This window comes from Tamandua tetradactyla, chromosome 3 (assembly GCF_023851605.1).
Source record: "Tamandua tetradactyla isolate mTamTet1 chromosome 3, mTamTet1.pri, whole genome shotgun sequence".
Classification (NCBI taxonomy): Eukaryota; Metazoa; Chordata; class Mammalia; order Pilosa; family Myrmecophagidae; genus Tamandua; species Tamandua tetradactyla.
Window position 1 is genome coordinate 38,583,422 of NC_135329.1, and position 24,202 is coordinate 38,607,623.

General features: G+C 35.0%; 1 protein-coding gene across 1 annotated transcript in view; it reads left to right on the forward strand.

Annotated features, from left to right (window-relative positions):
- Nucleotides 1–24,202, forward strand: part of CSMD1 (CUB and Sushi multiple domains 1) — a 519,811-nt gene that overhangs the window by 375,676 nt on the left and 119,933 nt on the right. The window contains 1 exon segment of the mRNA XM_077151716.1: nucleotides 14,191–14,376. Within this exon segment, the coding sequence (XP_077007831.1) occupies nucleotides 14,191–14,376 (186 nt within the window).

Sequence of the window (24,202 nt, forward strand, 5' to 3'; positions counted from 1 at the left end):
ATCAGAAGTGGTGAAGTTCCTCACTAGGCTTGTAACAAGACAACCCAACCCTTCCAGCTGGCTAGTGGCAGAGAAGACAGATTGGGGAGCTGAGGCTCTCATCCTTGTCAAAAGGTAATAGGACCTCTGTCCCCACTCAGTGTCAATGGATACCATGTGGGAACCTGGACTTCTACTACCAGAGGAATTATAAGTAATGGAGCATCCCTCCATCTCCTCACTGCGGTGGTGTCGGAGTAAACCTAATGGAAAATCAGGACTTACACCACTGCTCATTGATAATAAGGACATTCTCTTCACATAATGTCATTAGAGACCACATGGAGAGCTTGGACATCCATCCCTACCTGATGTAATGAGCTACCACCACTCTCACTCTTCACTGGAATGGTATTAGAGGAACCTTTTGGACAGTCAGGAAATTTGCCACAATTCAGTAGTAAAGAGGCAACCCCTTTCCATTGTCAGTGTAGAATACGTGGGAAACAGGGATGTGGTACCCTTTAAAGCTCCCAGCCAGGGTGATATCAGTGAGGATCTAGTGGGAAGCCTTAATTACAAATCTTTCACTCAGGTATTAACAAAAGGTGAGTAAAAAATGTCCGCTTCTATCCCCACCTAGCAGTAAGGTAGTATGGTACCTCCCTTCCTATACCAGAGTGGATTACATGCTTACTAAATACAAGATTTAAATAAGATCAGAGTCATATAAAATAATGCCCCAAATCTACTGGGTTGCAGTTGAAAGTCAGTCGTTATACTAAGAACCAGAAAGATCTCAAATTAAATGACAGAAGGCAATCAACAAATGACAACACTGATATTGCCCAGCTATTAGAATTTTAAAGCAGCCATCATATAAATGCTTCAACAGGCAGAAACTGCAAACCTGCTTGAAACAAATTTAAAAATGGAAAGTCTCATCAAAGAAGCACAAGAAGTAGAAAAGACAAAGTATAACCAAATGGAGTTGTTAGAGCTAAAATTACAATAATCTCAATAAAAACTCAGAATCAACAGCAGATTGAAGGAAACAGAGGAAAATATCCATGAACTTAAAAAGAAAACAATAAAAATTCCTCAATTTGAACAATAAAGAGAAACCATACAGGAATAAAATGAACTTAGTTTAAGGGGCATTTAGGTTATAGCAATAAACCCCATATTAATGCCATCAGAATCCAGAAAAAGAAGAGGGAGAAGATGAAAAGTAAGCAAAGAAATATGTCTGAGACTTCTCACATTTGGTAAAAATATAAAACTACAGATTTAAACAGCTGAATGAAAAGGTGGCATAGCATAGGCCCAAAGAAATGTATACCAAGACACATCAAAGTCAAACTTCTGAAAACTGAAGAGAAAGAAAAAACCTTGGAAGCAGCCAAAGAGAAATATTGCATTATCCATTGGGGAACAGTAATTCAAATGATAGTAAATTTCTCCTTAGAAACTATGGAGGTCAGAGAAAGAGCAAAATATTTTTCAGGTCCTGAAAGAAAAGAACCATCACCTCATGCTATTATATCCACTGAAATACCCTTCAGGAATGAAGGAAAAATTAAGATAAACTCATTTAAAGAAATTTAAGAAACTTTGTTACCAGCACACCTACCATAAAAGAACAGCTGAAGGAAATTCTCCAAATAGGAAGGAAATGATAAAATTATGAATCTTGGAACATTGTAAGAGAAGAAAGAACAACAGAAAGGGCAAAAAAAAAAAAATATGGGTGAATACGCTAGACTTTCCTTTTCCTTTTGAGAATTCTAAATTATGTTTGACAAGTAAAGCAAAAATTATAGCTTCACTTGTGGTCTTCAATGCATGTACAGGAAATAATTAAGAAAATTATATAATAAATAGGTGAATATAAAGGGATGTAGATATAAAGGGATATAGACTTCACCGTATCACTCAAACTAGTAAAATCTTTATACCAGAATACCATGATAAATTCTGCACATACATTGTAATAACTAGATCACCTACTACAAAAGCTATACAAAGAAATACACTAAAAATCACTATCGATAAACCAAAATGTTTACATTTAAAAGAAATGTCAGAGTAACCCTAAAGAAGGCAGGAAAGAAAAAAGAGAATGAAAAACAGAGAAACAAACAGAAAGCAAATATTGAAATGCAGAATTAAGCCTTAACATTTCAATAATTACAGTAAATATAAGTGGCCCGAATATACCATCTATAAGACAGAGATTGGCAAAATGGATAGAATAAGTGATATTGTGATGGATAACTTTGATAATATTTAAAGTACAGTTGAATCAATTATCTGTTGTTAGAAGCACTTGATGAATTTTAAATTTCTCAGAAGATACTTTACCCATCTTTTAACAAATGAAGAAATTAAGAATCAGAGAAATCAAGTGTTAAACTCCAGGACACAGACAGTAGATAACAGATTTGAGACTGAAATTCATCTCAATAACTAGTGATGCAGTGTTAGTTTTCAAAGATTATCAACTGTAAGTCTGTCTTGAAGGTGTTGCTTAAGAGATCATGAGTCATTGCAGAGAGAAAATTATGGAATGAAGTTCAAGAAACCACCTTGTAACAAAATCTAAGCTTCATATTTTGGGTGAACCTATAACCCACTTTATCAGGTTCAGGTCTTCTTTATGTCTAGTGTCCCCACTTCCTTGTGGAGTTTTGTAATTTTTTTTTTTGTAGTTTTCACTTCTTAAAAAATATTTTTATACATAATTGCATTAATATAAATGTGGATGCAGGCTGTCATTTTGCACTTGCAACTTCTACAATATTCTAATCTGTTTTAGTTTGCAAGCTGCTGAAATGCTATATACCATAGCTGGCATGGCTTTTGAAAAGGACATTTAATAAGTTAAGGGCAGGCCATGGTGGCTCAGCAGGCAGAGTTTTTGCCTGCCATGCTGGAGACCCAGATTTGATTCCAAGCGCCTGACCATACAAAAAAAAAATAATAATAATAATAGTTTACAGTTCTGAGTCCATAAAAATGTCCAAACTAAGGCATCCAAGGAAGATATCTTAACTCAAGGAAGGCTGGTGGTTTAGGAACACCTGTGTCAACTGGGTAGTCATGTGGCTGGCATCTGCTGGTCCCTTTCCTGGACTCCATTGCTTTCAGCCTCTGTTCCTGTGGGGGTTCCTTATTTCCTTCTCCAGGACTGGCCTTCATCGCTTAGATTCCCTTTGCCCTCTCCAGGTTCTGGCTTGCTCAGCATTTCATGGCCATGTCTTCTGGGCTCCAAGACACTCCAAACATCTGTGTCTCTGCCCTCTGAAGCAACTGTTCTCCAAGCCTCTACATCTGCTCTATTAGCCCTGTATCAGCTCTGCTCTGAAGTTTCTGCTGGCTTTCTTTCTGTCAGCTCTGAGGCTTCTGTTGTTTCTGAGGCTTCTACAAAATATTTCCTCTTTTAAAGGATTCCAGTAAACTAGTTAGGACCCACCTGGAATGATTGAAGTCCCATCTCCATCTAATCAAAGGTCACACCCACAACTGGGTGTGTCCCATCTCTGTGGTGATAATATAATCAAAAGCTTCTGGCATACGTTATTGAATCTGGAATAGAATAAACAGCTGCCTCCACAAGATTGAATAAGGATTAAAACATGGCTTTTCTGGGGTATATAATACTTTCAAATGAACATATCATCTAATACTGTGAAGGCACATGTAGTAAACAGATTTCTCCATTTAACACAGTATTAGCTGAAAGAAAATCATCAACAATACATCTCCCTTTTCTCAAACATTTCCAGATCTAACATAGTTCCTCTCTTTTCAGGAAGATACTTGCTGATAAAACAAAGTCTATTAAGAACAAGAAAGCTAGGGCTATGTAAGTTCTTTACGACAATATGTGGGGTTGAGGGGGGAAAGGAGAAATGTGAGAGAGTGGGGGACGAAGGAATCCTGTAATATCTGCTGTGGCCCCTGCAGGTTATGTGGTTCATAAGTGTAAAGCCTGCAAGGGTACCAGTCAGTGAGCAGCAGTTCATAGGAAATAGGGGATCTTACATGTCAGGAGTTTGTAAAACATGTCTGAGTGATAAAAGGCTTAGCAGGACCCAGTAGAACACTTAGAGTAGTTTGAGCCCTTGTTCTCTTAGGTGTTGTTCTCAGTTCATGAAGCTTGCTAGAAAACCTTATCAGTCAAGGCCCCTATCCAGATCTATGAATCAAAATATGCATGCTATCATTACCCCCAAGGGATTCATAAAGATGTGAAAATTTGAGAAGCATTTGTACAAATGTTCTTGCCAGAAGTTTTGCGATTTATTGCATGATTAATCCACAACCATACATTTATTTTGATATAGTGCTTTTTTGGCGGTTGGCGGTGCATGGTCTGGGAATCAAACCCGGGTCTCCCGCATGAAAGGCGAGCAATCTACCATTAAACCACCTGATGCAGTGCTTTTTAATTTTGCAGTCAACCCCACTGAACAGCAATTAGCACAGAAAAGTGTATATTCCATGGAAAATTAAGAAGTGATTCCCTTAGATCAGTCTTTCTTTAGGTTTTTCATAAATCTGGTTTTGAATTGAATTGTTTTATTATACTGTTATTAATTATATACAGCATAATAGTATGCATTCATGATTGTATTTCAAACTAAATACATATGAAATAGGTAAATACAAACTAAATATATATATATAAAACTTATAAAATTCAAATCTTGAAAATAACCAATTGAATAATGATGTACAATTACCACTTGCAAAATGTATGTACTGGGGGTGTGAGGGTAGTTCAGTGGTAGAATTCTCACCTGCCATGGGGGAGACCTGGGTTTGATTCCCAGCCCATGCACTTCCCCCCCCAAAAAAATGAGCAAGGAAACAAACAAAAAAACCAACCAAACACCAACAACAAAACAACAACAACAAATAGTGTTGCAATAACAGGATACTCACATGGAAAAAAATGAAACGTGACCCCCAACAGAAAAAAAAAAGATATGTGCTCATAAATACTACCAAATGAATCTATTCTTTCAGCATTTTTCGCCATATGCTCAATCGTTTAGCTTATATCTCAGTTTGCCAGACTGCTCAGACAAAAAGCATAGTATTTGTCTTAGTAACAGGAATTTACTGTCTTGCGGTTTCAGAGGATAAAAGGTTTGTTTCCTCCTGGCGGAACAGCAGTCCTTGGGTTCCTTTTGGCTTTCCTGTCACAAAGGGATGTCCTCTCTTTTCTCTTCTCAGTTCCCACTTAAAGCTTCTGGACTTTTCGCATGTTTTTCTCTCAATAGACCCTCCAGTAATAGGATTAAGACTCATGTTTATTCAGTTGACCACAACTTAATTAAAAATAACATCTTCAAAAGGGATATTTACAGTGGGTTCACACCAAAAGGAATAGAATTAAGATTAAGGAAACATGTTTTTTTTGGGGGGGGGGAGGAGTATGTAAGTATTATAGCTTTTATTTTCAGAAATTGCTATGTCATTTGGTTTTCATGTGTATCAAGAACATGCTTTATGTATTATCTGCCTCTGATTTTTTTCTCATTAGATTGACTATTATTACATGGCCCTGACATGATTATAGACACAAAAGCAAACACACGATGATATTACCCAGTAAGACCCAATCATAAAATAATAATTTAAAAAATCTAAAATATTCTTATATTACAACTTTTGATTCATAAATATTTATACATACATAAAATGTATACACACATATATATGTAAATTTAAATTAATCAAAACATTGTAATGTGCTTATATTAAGTACTTTAGAATCCTCAGAAATCCATAGATCACAATCTTAAAAATTGGCTTTAAGTTACTTTTTATTTTTCATTGCACATTAGACATAATGTAAAAGGAGTTTCGCAGTGCTCTCTTGCAATTTAAAACCGTAGTTCCAAAACTCTGGCCTCACCCTTCTCTTTATACTGCATTTCATCTGTCATCCATCCTTACAGTTCTGAGCTTATTAGTGTTTTGTTTTGTTTTTTTCACTTTTGACTATGCATCTTTCATGTCTGATGTTCTATTTGATCTTTCCGGCTGTGACTTGATTTTGCTACCTATTCAATTCCCTCCTAGATGAAGCTGTTTTGGACCTTATTGCTTAACCATATTTCTTGCCTTCACTAGGCCATAGCAAACTCTCCTTTAGAATATTCTTTAATCCTTGCTTTAGCCTATGGGTTCTCTCTCTCTGGGTTTCCCTTAGCCTTATGATTGGGGATCTAGATTAAAAGATAGATATTTTAATCAAGGTAATGGAGTATTTATAGGAGGAAATGTGAGGAAAATAAAGAGTATGAAGCACAATTTACAAAGAAGAAGATAGCAATTGTAAAGTCAACCAAATCAGGGCAATATAATGCAAAAAAGGGAGTAAGAAAAATTAAACTTGATTTACTGAGAGAATGGTTTATAGAAACAGAAAGCTTATTGAGATGGCTAGTGTTCTAGTTTGCTAGCTGCTGCAATGCAATATAGCAGAAACAGATTGGCTTTTAAAAGGGATGTTCTAGTTTGCTAGCTGCCAGAATGCAATATACCAGAAATGGAATGGCTTTTAAAAAGGGGAATTTAATCAAATGCTAGTTTACAGTTTCAAGGCCAAGAAAATGTCCAATTAAAGCACGTCTATAGACATGTCCAATCTAAGACATCCAGGGAAAGATACCTTGGTTCAAGAGGCCCGATGAAATTCAAGGTTTCTCTCTCAAGTGAGAAGGCTCATGGCAACAACAGTCAGGGTTTCTCTCTCATCTGGAAAGGCACATGGTGAACACAGTCAGGGTTCCTCTCTCATCTGGAAGGGCACGTGGTGAACATGGAATCATCTGCTAGCTTCTTCTCCTGGCTTCCTGTTTCATGAAGCTCCCTGGGAGGCATTTTCCTTCTTCATCTCGCTCAAAGGCTCTCTTCTTTGTGGTGCTGCAGCATTCTCTGTTCTCTCTGAATCTCTTTCATTCGCTAAAATGTTTCCTCTTTTATAGGACTCCAGAAACTTATCAAGACCCACCCAAACGGATGGAGACATGTCGTCATCTAATCCAATTTAACAACCATTCCTGTTTTAAATCACATTTCCAGGGAGATTATCTGATTACAGTTTCAAACATACAGTACTGAATAGGTATTATTCTATCTTTATGAAATGGTATTTTGATTAAACATGTTTTTTCTAGGATCCATACATCCTTTCAAACCAGCACAAAGGGGAATATATTAATTTGCAAGTTTACAATTTTAACACTGTGAAAATGTCCCAATTAAATCAAATCTTAAAAAACGTCCAAATTAAGTCACCGATGAGAGGTTATCTTCACTCAAGAAAGGCTGATGAAGTTCAGAGTTTCTCTCTCAACTGGAGAGTCACTTGGAGAACTTGGAGAAGTCTACTAGCTTTCTCCCCAGTCTTCTGGTTTCATGAAGCTCCCCTGGGGGCATATTCTCTCTTCATCTCCAAAGGTCTCTGGTTGTGTGGGCTCTCATGGTTCTCGTGGCTCTAAAGCTTTTTCCAAAATATTTCCTCTTTTAAAGGATTACAGTAAACTAATCAAGATCCACCTAGAGTGAGTGGAGTCACATCCCATCTAATCAAAGGTTTATACCCACAATTGGATGTGTCACATTTCCATGGAAATAATCTAATCAAGTTTCCAACCTACAGTCCTGCATAAGGATTATAAGAAACAGTTGCCTCCACAAGATGGATCAGAATTCAATAATGGCTTTTCTAGGGTACATAATCCTTTCAAACTGGCACAGCTAATATTTGTAGAAACTAGAAGTTGTACAAATTTAGCTTTAAGATGTGAGCAATGCTCAACGGAAAATTGAAGAGGCATCTGGTCAATTATAAGAATCACAAGCCTAAATATAATAATCAGAGCCCTAGGAATCACTGAGTTTTCTCTGGTGAAAAATGTGAAAGGAAAAATAAAAGATGAAGGAATTGTCAAACATTAAAAACTGAGAACTATCCAATGTGCAGCAGAAAGAAAAGGATCCATTTTAAGTTACAGAGGATGTTCATTTGAAAGAAGTGGAAAAATCATAGAAGTGTTTTAAAATATGCAGCAAGAAGAATTCTCTTATATAGTCTTAAATATGCAAAGGGAAAAATTACATAAGGTTCAATGCATCAAAGATCATACAAAACTGGGCATTTGAATGCCCCTTCCATTTATTTCTCTGAAGCCAAAATGTTTAGAGCTATTATGAAATATATAATGGAAATAAGCCATTGTTTATTGACTTATTCTTTGTTTTTTTTTTATAATAGATTACAAGGAGTTGCTCTTTGCATCTCGTATCTTTATTTGCAAAGACATAGAAGTGGTAATTATGCATGTATATCTATATACATATAACAATTATAATAAGGATGATAGTAATATATTTTTGAGTGCCTACAGTGTGCTAAATACAGTGCTAATGATTTTTTACATGCTATTACGTTTAGCTCTCACAGTTATCTCTGAGGTAGGTATTATTAACCTGAGAGGAGTGAGACTTAACATTCATTAAGTAGTTTACATAAAGTCACAGAGCTAGTCAAGTCAGAGTCAAAACCAATTCCAAAGTATGACTTTAAACCCTTTGCTCTTAAGCAGAAAATGATTTTGCAAGACAGGTGCTCCTTTGACTAAATTTCTGGAAAGCATGATGTTATGTTGGGATAATTTTTTTATAATCCTTTAAAAAAGTACTGCTTTTAACTATTCTAAAATTAAAACAAATCCCTAACTTTTAAAAGTTGGATATATTTAACTCTTTGTCATTTGAAAAAAACAAATGATGGAGTGACTCACAGGGAAGATGGAGGGGTAGTTTGCTGCAGGGCCCACTTCTCCTTCAGGGACAGCTAGTAGACAGAGAGAACTTGTCTGAGACCACTGCCCTGGGGCTCTAGAGGAAAGGGGAGTGTTGTGCACCATCCAGGGAAAAGAAGGATGAAGATACTGAGAAGCTGTGAGTAACTTGCTTCACCCCAGCTCTTGGCACCCAACCCCCAGTTGTGTGACAAGCAGCTTTGGGGCTGGCTGCTCTGGACTGGGAGGGACATAGCTCTCCTTCCCTAGAACAGGAGGAACTTGGCTGAGTTCAGATCGTGGTGTTGGGTCCATGAATTTGGGCAGTTGAATCCTGTCGTTTGAGCCAGATAGGGGCCCTCATACCATTGTTTCAACTCTGCCTCTGATGGGGGGCAGCTGGCAGAGGTTTAAAAGCACACTGCCTTCTTGGGGTTGTGGGAAACCGCAGGCTGAAGGGCACCAGCGTCTGGGAAGGCCAGGAAAGCACTGCCTTGGGGAGTTGATAAAAAGTATTTGGGGAGAAAGTCTTCCCTGACCTTCTTCCCAGGGCCCTTTGGAAGCCATCAGTTCCCCCTGCCTCCAACCCCTTCATGTGTCCCTGGTCCTGTTTTGGGCAGTGAAATACTGATGAACCAAGTGTCAAAGAAGGCTTTTTACACAAAGCCAATCAGCAATAAAACCTTAGACAAGAGAGAGGAACATATCTTCAGAGTAAATTCATCAAGATAATCAAATGCCTGTATCTCAGCAAAAAATTACAAGCCATAGTGAGAAACAGGAAGTTATGGCCCATGCAAAGGAACAAATTAAAATGTCAGAGGATAAACAGAGTTTGGAACAACTAATCGAAGATGTTCAAGCAAATCACCTAAAACAATTCAAGGAGCTTAAAGAAAATACCACTGAAGAGATAAAGTAAAGAATAGAAGGAAGACATTGGGTAAGCATAAAGAAGAATTTTAAAGTAAGAAAAAGAAGCATAACAGAACTTATGGGAATGAAAGACACAATAGATAGGATTAAAAATATGTTAGACACATATAACACTTTTGATCAGGAACAAAGAAAGAATCAAAGAACTAAAAGATAGGACATTCAAAATCTCATAGACAGAGAACAGGTTGAGAAAAGAATGTAAAAAATTGAGAAAGGTCTGAAGGAATTGAATGACAGCAGAAAGCTCATGTCATGTGAGTCTCAGAAGGAAAAGAGAAGGGAAAGGAGGCAGAAAGAATATTTAAGGAAATAATAGCCAAATATTCCCCAACCCTTATGAAAGATATAAACATATGTGTCAAGGAGCCCATATGATGCCAAAAATCTTGCTGGTAGGTATTTACCCAGAAGAACTAAAAGCATGGAGCAAACATTTTCATACTGATGCTCATAATGATGTTATTGACAATTATCAAAAGATGGAAGCAATCCATGTGTCCATCAACTGGTGAATAAACAAGATGTGATATATACACATGATAGATTATTATTATTCAACTTTTAGAAGGAATGAAGTCCCAATGCATGCAACACCATAGATGAAACTCAAGGACATTATATTGAGTGAAGTAGGCCAGATACAAAAGAACAAATATTGTTTGAACTCACTAATATCGTCTAATTATTATAAGCAAACTCATAGATTTAGACTCTAGAATATAGGTTACCAGGAGGTAGAATGTGGGTAGAGAATGGGGAGTTGATGCTTAATTTGTACAGAATTTCTAATTATGTTGATTGTGAATGTTTACAAATGGATATAAGTGATATTAGCACATTATGGTGAACACAACCAACAGTGCTGAATTGCATATGAATATTTGGAAGGGGAAGTTTAGGGTCATGTATGTCACTGGAAGGAAAGCTAGAGTATAAAACATGGGTCTCTATGACACAATATAAATATAAGCGTGTTCTTTCATGAACTATAAGGAATGCACACCATTATTACAAGATGTTCTAGTTTGCTAGCTGCCGGAATGCAACATACCAGAAACAAAATGGCTTTTAAAAAGGAGGAATTTAATAAGTTGCTAGTTTACAGTTCTAAGCCTGAGAAAATGTCCCAATTAAAACAAGTCTATAGAAATGTCCAATTTAAGGCATCTGGGGAAAGATACCTTGGTTCAAGAAGGCCGATGACGTTCAACATTTCTCTCTCAGCTGGAAGGGCACATGCAGAACATGGCGGCGTCTGCTGGCTTTCTCGTGACCCTACCAAAAGGGACTCTCTCCAAAATGTTTCCTCTTTTACAGGATTCCAGTAAGCAACTCCACCTTCAGTGGGTAGAGACACACCTCCATGGAAATCATCTAATCAAAAGTTACCATCCACAATTGGGTGGGTCACATCTTCATGGAAACAACCAAAATGCTCCCACCCAGCAATGTTGAATAAGGATCAAAGGGCATGGCTTTTCTGGGGTCCACCACAGATTCAGACCAGCACACAAGGTGTTCATAAAAGGGTGGTATATGGGGAGAATACTCTAAACTATGGACTATATTTAACAATAATATTGTAATATTCTTTCATCAGTTGTAGCAAGGGTACCACACCAATGTTAAGTTTCAGTGATGGGGTTTAAGGGGTATTGGAATTTTCTTTATGGGGTAATGAAAAAGTTCTAAATTTGATTGGTGTGATGAATACACAACTCTGTGATTATACTGAAAATCACTGATTGTACACTTTAGATGGATTTTATGGATTGTGAATATATTCCAAAAATTTTCTAAAAAAACGTAGTGCTGTGCAACACAGAGTGAACCCTGGTAAACGATGGACTTTAGTTACTAATAATAAATCAATATTAGCTTATAAATTGTAACAGATATACCGCTCTAATACAATGTGTGATAATAATAGGGGAAACTATGTGTGGGCATGCGTATATAGGAATGCTGCATTTTCTGAACAATTTTTCTGTAAATTAACATTCTTCTAAACCTGAACTTTATTATTTTTAAAAAAAAGTGATCTAAAGAATGTCTGGCATATAGTAGGCAGACAAAATTTTGAAATGAATAGGTAAGTCAGTAAATAGAATAGAATAGAAATAGAACAGAAATGAATAGATAAATTAATACTGGACTTTAGAAGGAAACTATCTACATCCCATGAGCCAGAATTTATAAAGGTTAGGAAAGAAGAATTATTCTATCTGTTCTTTCAATGAATCAGAAGCTTTAGATTCTGATTTTTGATAGATTGTCAACCTCTATTTTATGTCTCCCAAATAGTATTTTGTTAAGACCCCCAAGGGGCAAAAAACTATTGTTCAAGGCCAAAAACAGATTTCCAGTAGTTGACCAGACAATATAATGTGGGTCTGATTAAATCCTTGAAATCAGGGTTCACTTTGGAAAGGCGCTTCCTGATTTGACGGAAGTAACCATGAAACTTTTGGTTTTGACCTCCGTAGTTATGAGTCCTTTTAAGGAAGGGTTTCATATGTATTTGTAGGCTATCATCTTTCCAATTTAACCTGCCAGAGAAATGTCATTTCATTCAGTGCTTATCCCATCAAAGAATTATATGGAAGCTGGACTATGGGCATGCTTCAGTGAGTGAAAGAGAATTTAGGGTTTGTGAGCATGAACAAATGGTTAGCTGAAAGAAGTCTGAGAGAAAATGGTGAGAAAACAAGATGTTGGAAAATTGTGAGTTAAAAACAGAATCATAAAATAGAATATTTTTGACATTTACAGCATTCAATAAAGTTGAACATTTTGCAAATGCTTGGTAGCAGTCGTACCTTTGGTTCTTCACCTTCACAAAACAGCACCTTCAGAAACCAAAAGTTATTATTTTAAAAACTTCATCCAAAATTTCTTTTTTTTTGTTCCCCATCTATTGCAAATGTTTCAGTGTGGTGTGCTTAAGTATAAAGATAGATATAGTTATATTGATATATATTTCGAATGGTTGAAATAATTGATCATAAATTTAAACACAGGAAAAACTTTAGAACTTAGATTTTCAGATGATTTGTTTTTTTATCAGCATTGAATTTTCATTTACTTCTCTGAAAACTTCCCACTGTAGTTATTTAAAATTTTAATAATGAAAAAAGATCAAAAACAACAAACAAAGCCTCAGGTTAAAGCACAAATAACAGGAAGATCTTATATAACAGAAAATAGCCTGAATCGCAAGTCAAAAGATCTGTTTTCTGGTTAGAATTTTTACATGTCATTGCTGTGCTACTCTAGGCAAGTCACTATATTTCTGAGCCTTGAAACTTTTTATCTATAAAATTAAAAAAGTTTAACTAAATTCTCATCCAGTCCCTCCAGTTCTAATCTGTAGCATATGCATTTTCATCAAAATCTATATGGGGAAAGTTTTAAAATTATCTAAATATGCAATCCATGATGTGAACAATATTTTAAATATTAATTCAATATTTGAGTAAAGGAAGCCCCTTAAATCAGGTACTGACAAATTTTCCAACAAGCAAACCTGAATTCGGTATGTACTTCTTGGTAATATAAACCTCATTACTTGTCTTACCCGCAGTTTCATTGTTATAACTTGTAGTCATTTAAGGTAAGAAATTTTGTGGCTTGTACTAGATAATCCAGAAGGAGGGTTAGTGAATTTAATAACAGTTAATATTAAATTTTACCCATATCTTACTCTTAAAGAAAATCTTCCTTCAAATCTCTTTCTTGCATGATCTTTTACTTAAAAGCTGACTTGACATGTTCCCTTCTAGGATTCTGCTTTCTGCTTTAGGTATCTTTACTTCCTCCCTCCTATATCTTATTTCCGTAGGCTCTATTTCTGACAGGTAACTTATAAAATAATAGATTTTATGATAATAGATACATTGATAGTCTTATGTAAGTTATTTGCTTTTTAATACAACTTCTTGCTGCTTTAAGGAAAATGAATAGAGGTACAAATAAGAGAGGGAAAGATTTTTGAGGCCTCAAGTAGATGATTAGTCTTTGTCCTATGAATCTTGATATCAAGGAGTCAGCATTGCAATGATTTCAATGAGGATAAATGCATTTTACCCCTTTCTCCTTCTTTTCCAATAAGGTGAATATTAAATATCAAATATTAAGCAAGTAGAATGTTATTATCTTGTACTTTATTGATCATGCAATCTGATAAAACCTGTCAAAGTAAGATTAAACTATATGGTAGCTGTTCCCAGCCTTAAAATTCTGAAGATATTCTGAAATGACCAATTTCCCATTGCTTCTCATTAACTTTTAACATTCTTAAACTTTGGAATCTGTATACATGTGCCATGCACTATAAAAAAATATCTAACAGTTTTTATGTATATTTGAGATGAAAAATAGAAAATAAAAAGAAAATGTCTTAAATTCTCAGTAAGAATAATTCTGCATTTGTTTTATTTCTTTTTAGCCGTGTCCTGTGGAATTCCAGAATCCCCAGGAAATGGTTCGTTTACGGGTAATGAGTTCACTTTGGACAGTAAAGTGATATATGAATGTAATGAGGGCTTTAAGCTTGAAGCTAATCAACAAGAAACAGCCGTGTGTCAAGAAGATGGATTATGGAGTAACAAAGGGAAGCCCCCTACTTGTAAACGTAAGTGTTCAAATACATTTGCCCATCTTTCTATGCTTAATTAGCAACAGAATTCACTGGCTAGAACCTAGATTCTATGTGTAGAGGTTCTTTACTGCAGCACATGAGGACCTGATCTCTTGCATCACGTTACTAGTAAAACTAATTCATTTACTGCATCCATTTAAAATAAACTCTGTACTCTTGAAATTTCGTCAGAGTTCTGTTGGCTCTTTCAGTATCTATAGCATATAATTTATATAGGAAATCCTGTTCTCTACTGCCATTTTCAATTTACAGAAATGGATTGGAGTGGCTATTGAGACATTAAGCCTGGCAATAATACCCTACATAAAATATCAATGCATAATTCAACACTAGTTTCCTCTTTTTATTTCATTTAATTTTTATGCTCTTTGAGGTCAAAGGCAGTATCTAATTTATGTGTATCACCTACTCTGCAGAACACACTGATGCTCAATAAATCGATCACTAATTTGATTTGTAAAGTGAGATAACTTTTCTGAAAAGCAATTTACAGTATATGTTAATATCCTTAAAAGCATCAAAAGTTTGGGTCCATCCAGGGATTCAATCCTTAAAAATTAATCAAATCCAATATGCAAAGCCAAACAGAACAATATGCACACATACATATTTGCACACACAAACACACACACATGCACAATCTCTACACCAAGATCTACACTGAAGCTATTTAAAACTAGTTCTAAGGGGGAAATAATCTAAATGGCCAGTTTCAAAAAATGTATAATTATGTAGTATTTCTACATAGAAAGTGATAGTTTTGCTATAGTGATAATAGCAAACAGAATCAACATGATCTTCAGTTATAAAGTTAGTTCATTTTACTCTCTTTGTGTGTAATATTTTGATCATGTTACAAAATCCACACTACTTGGATATGAATATATATATATATGTGTGTGTGTTTAAAGGAAATACATAGTTGGTCTCCAACCACAGTTTTAATTTTCCTTGCTATCATTTTCATTATTTATGTTGCAAATAATAATGATATTTCCTGAGTCAGCTAAGCACCGTTTCAAGATCATTACTTTTTCTTCATTTCTTCTATTTATAAAAGTACTATTTTATTGCAATTCAGAAATAGTAGAGGAGGCTCAGATTACAAGACATATTTTTATATTTTTAGTTCATTCCTAAACAAAATTTTTCTCTCCGATTAAGAACTTAATCAGACATCTGTGAAATCTATGACAGATGGCCATAATATGTTTTGGGTTGCTTGTAAGAACAATGTTACCGACTTTTAAAGCACTGTTTACTTTGCATGCCTAGAGGTCATTAATAATAGAGGTCATAAATAATAATGCCTGCACTTTATTAAGTGTTTGCCATCCACTAGCTGTTTTAAAATGTTTGTCTTTAAATCTCACAATAACTCTCAAAAGTAGGACCTTACAAATGAGGTCAAAGCTACTAATTTACAGATACAGAGTCTGAATTCAACTCTGTATAACTCTATGCCTGTGCCCTTTTCGTTACACCAGTAATGTAACGAAATGTTAATTTCGTTAATAGAATGTTTAATGTCTATTTTGGTTAGACATTAAACTCTTTTAGAGGACATCTGAAAAAATTCAAATATCCTGATTTCATTCTCTGAGATTCTTCTTTAACAGCTCTTGGGTAGAGCCTAGCCACCAGTATGTTGTTTTAAGCTCTCTAGTGCTATTCTTAAAATGTCAAATGTACACTGTGTGTTTAAAGGAAAACCCATTTTAATATTTGTACACTGTCTGAGAAAACCTGATAAACGTCATTAACTATGTGAAATGTAATTTATACTCATATCTGACTTGTATGGCTAAAAGCACAATATGATTAAAGATGGCACTTTTTTCAAAATGTGTTTAGTATGAATCCAGTAATTTGGAAACTTATAGGAAAAATTTCCTCAATCTAACAAGATCAATATTATCATGGCTTGTAAATATTTCCAAAGAAATGTTTTATTTTGGTAAAAATGCCAGGATGGATAAAGATTCTTCCTTTCTTCTTTCCAGCTATTTGGTAATCAGTTTGCCTGAAGATAATCCAGTTCTTTGGGGATCACAAACACACAGTCTCAATGGTTTTTAATTTTGATCAATGAACCATTTTCTTTAGATTATTAAAGAATGCCTCACACATCTGCCCTGTTACTTCATGGTTTGAGGAAGTAAACAAAAAAAAAACCTTAAGTCCTTCATTAGTATTGAAATTTTTTCTCCATAGAATAAACACAAACTACTTTTTAAAGTGTTTATATGAGCCATATTACCTGTTAAGTTTACACGTAATGATTATGCTAAACTGTTATGTGCATTTGCAATTTTAGCTTTTATTTACAGCTCAGCGTCTAGAATTCCAATGCCAGAAGTTTATTCTGTCAAATAAAATGGATTGGCACCATGAAACTCAATATAAAGATCCAAGTGTGTTAGAATTTAAATAAATTAAACACTGCGTAGCTTTTCATGTCCTTGTTTAGGGGTAGAGAGAGAGAGAGTTTTAAAAAGTGGAAGCACACAAAATGCTTTGGATTCCATGGAAAAGAACATGAGATAATTCCTGGAGGCACAAGGAAATCCAAGAAATTATTTGACCAAGGAAGGGTTATACATACCCTAACTCATGCTACAAACGTTCTGTGAGTGTATACTCTGTGCAGGACATCAGGCATGCAAGTACTTGCGTGAAAAAGATCGGGGGTGTGTGCCATTTTTGGAACATACACCTATACACAGGGTGCTAAACCAATCACAGTAGGAAGCTATAACAGACGTCTATGAGGTAACATGAGTAATCAGTTTATGATCAGTCTTTGTAGAGGAGATGACCCTTCTGAGCTGGGACCAGAGCTTAGTTTTGTAAAATATTAGTAATCATCAGGAGACTTTTTGAACAGAGACATTTTTGAACAGTCACTAGACATTGCGCTGTATTAAACATTATGTTAAACAACTATTTTTGTAGCCTATGGAGCTTATATAATATGCTCTATAATGTAGCATATGTAGAATATATGATAATGTTATGGGGAAGGTATTGTGTTCCTTATTTTTACTGATCTAATAAAAAGTGAATGTGAGACATCCCAGAGTAGGAAAATATTCAGCTTGCCACAAAACAAATTCAGTGGTCATTATAAAAACAACTAGGGAAGTGTTTTATTATATTGAAACTTCCCTGTTGGAGGTCTGTTGCTGCCAGAGGTAATGCTGTATGGAAACAATTTGTTTAGATACAGATCAGACATTTGTTCAGCACAAAAAACAGAGCAAGATCTCTGCCAAGATCTTGGATATGTTCTGTACCGTGGTGGAACCTGAATTCAAGGCATGCCCATTCCATTAGGCTGGCAATAGTTCAAGGGTCCTAATACCTCTGAGAAATGCCCAAAAACAGAGGAGAAAAGAAAAAGGAGAAGTAAGAAAATGGAGTAGAAGCCAGGTCATGGGCCAAGAATGCCCCCAAGTACCTACAATAGAGGGGAAGGGAAATGAGAGTGGAATATGGATATCTTTCTTTAATTTTTCCTCGGTTCCTTTCTTCCTCTCAGCTCACATTTTTCTATCAAGTCTGGTTGACTCAACCTATAAAGCATATCTATCCATTTCTTTACATTTCCTCACTAGTCCACATCTCCTGGGCTACAGAAACAGCCTTCAAACTCAGTCTTTCCAGTCTTGCTTTCCATACAAACAGTCAGATCATTCTTTCCAAAATGTAAATCAGAACATAATACTCCTCTGCTTAAAACCTCAGAATGTGCTCATGGCAATTGGGATAAAACTCACAAACTTCCTCTTTATTTTAAATTCACTTCTCCAAAAGAGGACGCCAACAGAGATCATGGACGAGGCAGCCGTGGAGAGTGACCCAGATCATGTAAGGGTCTGTATAGGCATAACGACAAGAACTCTCCATATTGATAATAGCAAGTGTAAGTCTCGCCCCTGTTTTGTTGCATGCTTGGTTCCAAGAGTTTCATACATATACTGACTTAATTCCTTCAATAACCCTATGAGGTATTTAATTTATTACCCAATTTTATGGATAAAAAAACAAGAAAAGAATGGGCTGGGTAAATTTTCTAGTGTCGCAGAGATAGTAAATAATAAAGTGAGGATTTAGTTGAAGGAAACTTGAGAAGAGATCCCTGTTTCTAAATTCTGTGCTTTTCTACCTTTAGGTATTTAGCTTTCATATTTTTTAAGTCTTAAATATAGATAAAACTAAAAACAGAAACAGGAAAAAGGTGTGATTTTAACCTAATGTGGTAGTTAATTCTGACAAGTATTAGATAACTAATGGTTCATGGTGCAGTCACCTTTCATTTGAGAATATACAGTAGACCCAATGGTTGCAAGGCTAACGTCTAATATTAACTGGAAAAATCAGAAACAAGAGGTTTTGCCAGTTCAAAGGCAAATGCACATCAAGAAGGAATGCTAATTTATGCTTATTTAAAACATTATATTACAGCTCATAAGTTGGCTTGCTTTATGCATACATTTGAATGTTTAAGTTTTAAACTATATAGAGAGATGTATAATTGCCTTGAAGTTATAAAGAAAGCCATTATATAACAAAATCGCTCTTTTCATAAAAATAAGGTTACCACTGCAAGAAGATTATATATGTTCAGTTAAATGATGATTAAGTAGGAAAAAGTTCATTTGCATTTTAAGGACTTTTTGACATTGACTACTGTTTGTTCAGTAACAAAAGGGAAATAACCACAGTATGTATAATAAAATGGAAAATCAAACTTCATCATTTTCTAAGTATTATCTTCTCAAACTTTCAAATAAATATTTTTCCATTGTTTAATGGACTTTGACAAAAGAGTTATGGAAATTTCATTAAAAATTCCTCAGTATTTAAAGACTGGACAAAATATTTTCCATTTTTTTCATTAGGTGAGAGTATTTTCTTCACATAATTCAAATGAAATAATTGGGTAGAGTAGTCATAAAACTTTATTTCTTAATCAGAAAATGTGGTAAGTATTAAATTCTGAATGTGGATTTTACAAAGCCCAATTCCATGTATACCATGGTGGTATGAAATAATTTTGCAAGTTTCTTTAACAATACAATAATATGTATCTCAGTACACTGAAATTCAAGAGATAAAAAACACTAAAGCTTTGATAAATAGTAAATGGAAATGGAAAATAAAATTACTTAATTTCATCCTTGGGTTTACTAAAACAAAGACTGTAATAAATAATTGTGTTTCAGTTTGCATGATACCTGCAATAATGCAAGTCTCCAAGGCAGATGTGTGAGGCTCATTTCTTTTTGTTTTAATTATTTACTGAGATTGGATTTGGATCATTGAAGATATGATTCATGTTAGTGACATAAACAAGTGAAAGCTATTGGTGTTAATATATGGGGTTTAATAGTTTGACAAAATGATGAATAGATATACATTACGTACTTTGTAAGTTGTGCTGGTTTGAAAGAATGTATGTCCCCTAGAAAAGCCATGTTTTAATCAAAATCCCATTTCATAACGGCAGAATAATCCCTATTCAATACTGTATGTTTGAATCTGTAATTGGGTCATCTCCCTGGAGATGTGATTTAATCAAGAGTGGTTATTAAGCTGAATTAGGTGACGACATGTCTCCACCCATTTGGGTGGGTCTTGAGAAGTTTCTTGAGTCCTATAAAAGAGGAAACATTTTGAAGAATAAGAGATTCAGAGAAAGCAGAGAAAAATGACATAGTCACAAGAAGCAGAGTCCACCAGACAGCGACCTTTGGAGATGCAGAAGGAAAATGCCTCCCATGGAGCTTCATGAAACAGGAAGCCAGGAGAAGAAGCTAGCAGATGATGTCATGTTCACCATGTGCTCTTCCAGATGAGAGTGGAACCTTGACTGTGTTTACCATGAGCCCTTCCACTTGAGAGAGAAACCATGAACTTCATCGGCCTTCTTGAATCAAGGTATCTTTCCCTGGGTGGATGCCTTTGATTGGACATTTCTATAGACTTGCTTTAATTGGGACCTTTTCTTGGCCTTAGAACTGTAAACTAGTGACTTACTAAGTTCTCCTTTTTAAAAGCCATTCTGTTTGTGGTACATTGCATTCTGGCAGCCAGCAAGCTAGAACAAATGTTAAACCATTAAGAATACCTTCTAATGAAATACTAAGTCAAAGTTGTAATCCTAATAAGCTATACTTTTTCTTTTTCAATTTAAATTATTAGTTAATGAAGCAATTCATTGTTAATAATTTATTAAGGACCTACTATGTGTCAGGCACCATGAGTATTAATGTTTAAATGCAATATAAAGACATAATGGAAAAGGGAGAGCAATCTAAAGGCATACTAAATAGCTTTATATAAGCTATAAATAGCTCGTGAATAGGAAATCTATGATTATATAAAAATAAACTATATAGATATGTGTGTATGCATATATAAATACATATTTATAACAATATGTATGCATACTACCAATGTCAGGTAATGACTTTAGATGTGTTAATGTAGTCTTTATTAATTATTCCTTTTCTCAGAGTACATTATGTATTTTTTAATTTAATGTCCCAAGGAAGATCATTTTATTGGAAATCAAACTCCTAAATTTCTGTTTTATGAACCAATTATATATTTTATGTTACTGAGTTTTTATATGCACCAGGCATTGTTCTAGGCATGTTATATGCCTTAAATCTTTGAATTCTCATAATAAACCTATGAAGTTCTATTATTCTCTTCATCATACAGATGGAAAACTGAGACTCAAAGAAGTTAAGTAACTTTCCCAAGGTTGCACAGCAGGTACATGATGGTGTCAAACTTTAATGACAGTCTGATGCTGGACCTTTTAAACTTACTCACGACGTTGTACAATTCTCTCTAACTACTGCAAAGTTTCAATCTTTCTTTTCACCATTCATTTATGAGGGATTTCCAGTGAAGATGTGTAACAAAACTGTTGAAGAAAGGTCTGTATCTGATCTAAATGCATAACCATCATGTACAAACTATAAATGCATTAAAAAAAAAAAAAAGTCAGCATTACCCTGTACAGCAACTGATAAAAAAAAGTTGAAAAAGTGATCAGATTTCAACTAGAGATATGAATGAAGCTGATCTGAATAGGATTAAGGTAAATCAGAAGACAGGCAAAGGATGATGTAGTCTATATTTTAAAACATCAACTTCTGTGTTAAACCAAAGGGAGAGATGATTATTTGTTGCAAAATTTCTATTTTTGGTAGCACACTGTCTAATTTAACTTGTATGGTCAGTTCATGTAAATACCGTAATTGCATAGAAGCTTGAATAGCAAGTGAGATCTGGTTGGTTTGTACTGGTTAGTATGGTGCCTCAATACGTTCAAGAGTAAATTTGGGCAGAGAATAAAAAAAAAAAATATTGCAGAATCCCCATGAGGGATTGGGGAGTAAGGAGGAAATATTAAACTTCCCCACCTGGGGAATTCCTAATCTTCTCATGAGCATTGGGTCCAATTTAATAGGGTGAGTTCTTGAACTTGGGGTTCACCCCTATGAACTTACTCCTGCAAAGGAGAAGCTAAGCCTACTTATAATTATGCCTAATCGTCACCTCCAGAGACCCTTTTTTGTTGGTCAGATGTAGCCTGTATCTCTAAGCCAACTTTCCAGGTAAACCCATTGCCCTTCCCCTTACGTAGGACATGACATCCAGGGAGATGAATCTATATTTCAGATCAGGTTTAGTCCTGTATTTTAAGGACAACTATTTTCTATCTTATGTGTTTGTTATTTTATTCCACTTCCAAATATTCCAAAAACTCAAGTCCAGCTTTTGGAAAATTAATCATAGTTGTCAACTAAAGTGTTCTCCTATGGCAACTTGGGACATGACCACCAAGGCTGAACTGGGTAGAGACATAGGATTGAGAAAGCCTTCTCGGTCGAAAAGGGAGCAGAGAAATGAGACAAAATAAAATTTCAGTGGCTGACAGATTTCAAAGAGAACCAAGAGGTTATTTTGGAGGTTATTCTTATGCTATTATACAGATATACCTTTTCTATTTTTAGTGTATTAGAAAAGATAGAAGGAAATACCTGAAAATGTTGAACTGTATTCCAGTAGCCTTGATTCTTTTTCTTTTAATTTTTAAATTTATTTTATTCTTTTAAATACCACAAAAACACCAAACAAATGCAAACATTCTTATTTTGATCATTCCGTTCTACATATATATAATCAGTAATTCACAATGTCATCACATAGTTGCATATTCATCATCATGATCATTTCTTGGAACATTTACATCTATTCAGAAGAAGAAATAAAATGAAAACAGAAAAAAATTTATACATGTAATACCCCTTACCCCTCCCTTTCATTGATCACTAGCATTTCAAACTAAATTTATTTTAACATTTGTTCCCCCTATTATTTATTTTTGTTCCATATGTTCTACTCGTCTGTTGACAAGGCCAGTAGCCTTGATTCTTGAAGATGATTGTGTAACTGTATAGGTTCTACAGTGTAACCATGTGATTGTGAAAACCTTGTGGCTGATGCTCCCTTTATCCAGGGTATGGAAAGATGGCTAAAAAATATAAGGAAAAAATAAATAAATAATAGGGGGAATAAGTGATAAAAACAATTGGGTAGATGGCAATACTAGTGGTCAATGTGAAGGAGGGGTAAGAGGAATGGAATGTATGGGGTTTTCCTTTTTTCTTCTTATTTCATCTTTGAAATGTTGCTGATATTCTAAAATTGATCATGGTAATGAACGCAAAACTATGTGATGAAATTGTGAGCCATTGATTGTAAACTTTGAATGGACGATATGGTGCATGAAAATATGTCAATAAAAATATTTTTTAAAACATACATAGCAAAACTCAGAAAGCGGGGTGGGGGAGGATTTTTATATACTAGATATGAGGCACATCTGTCTCTGTCTTCCAACACTCTTAGCTGTAAGCTCTGAAAAGATCAGTTTAGTGCCTCAGCTTTCAAGGCACACAAGAGACCCAAGGAAAATTATCCCCCAGGGTTTTCCTGCCCATCCCCAACTTGTTAGTATTTTCCCCTATGCTGTTAGGGAAGTCACTCTACATCTAGGGCTTCTTGGAATCCAATCTGTTACACAAGCCTACCTGAAGTTATTAAAAGTGCATGAAAAGCCTGGTCAAATTCTGCTCACCGGTGTCAGAATGGATCACTTTGTGTGACACACATGGAACGGTGCAATTCTGTACTAGGATTGCCATCCTATGACAGCCTCTTGCTGATAGCCACCAAACACTCATTATCCAACTATTGTATATTCAGTCAGCATCAAATGTTGTAAGGTTGTATATTACAATTGTGCAAGTGCTATATTTGTGTCAAAAATGTCTCTTTAAATCATTATCCTCTTTTGGGGTAAGGTATTTATACTACCAGATTTGCTCATTTTAGATCAGATTTGGTCCTGTATTTTTAGGGTCAACTATTTTCTGTCTTATGTGTTTTTAAATGTTATTCCATTTCCAAAGATTCCAAAAGCTCAAGTTCAACTTTTGGAAAAACTAATTAGAATTGTCAGCTCGTGAGTCTCCTTGGCTTCCTATAAGAAATATGAGAAAATAAAGTATGCATATAAATGCTTAAATAATTATAAATATAATTTTTTTAAAGAAAGGTCATTTATGGTTCTTAAATATTACCATCTATTAGTTATTATTCACTTTTGACCTCTAAGAAACATAAACTTCATAAGCGCTGATGTATTTGTCCATTTTGTTCGCTGCTGCACTGTCATAAACATTTGTTAAATAAATGAATATCACAGCCCTCA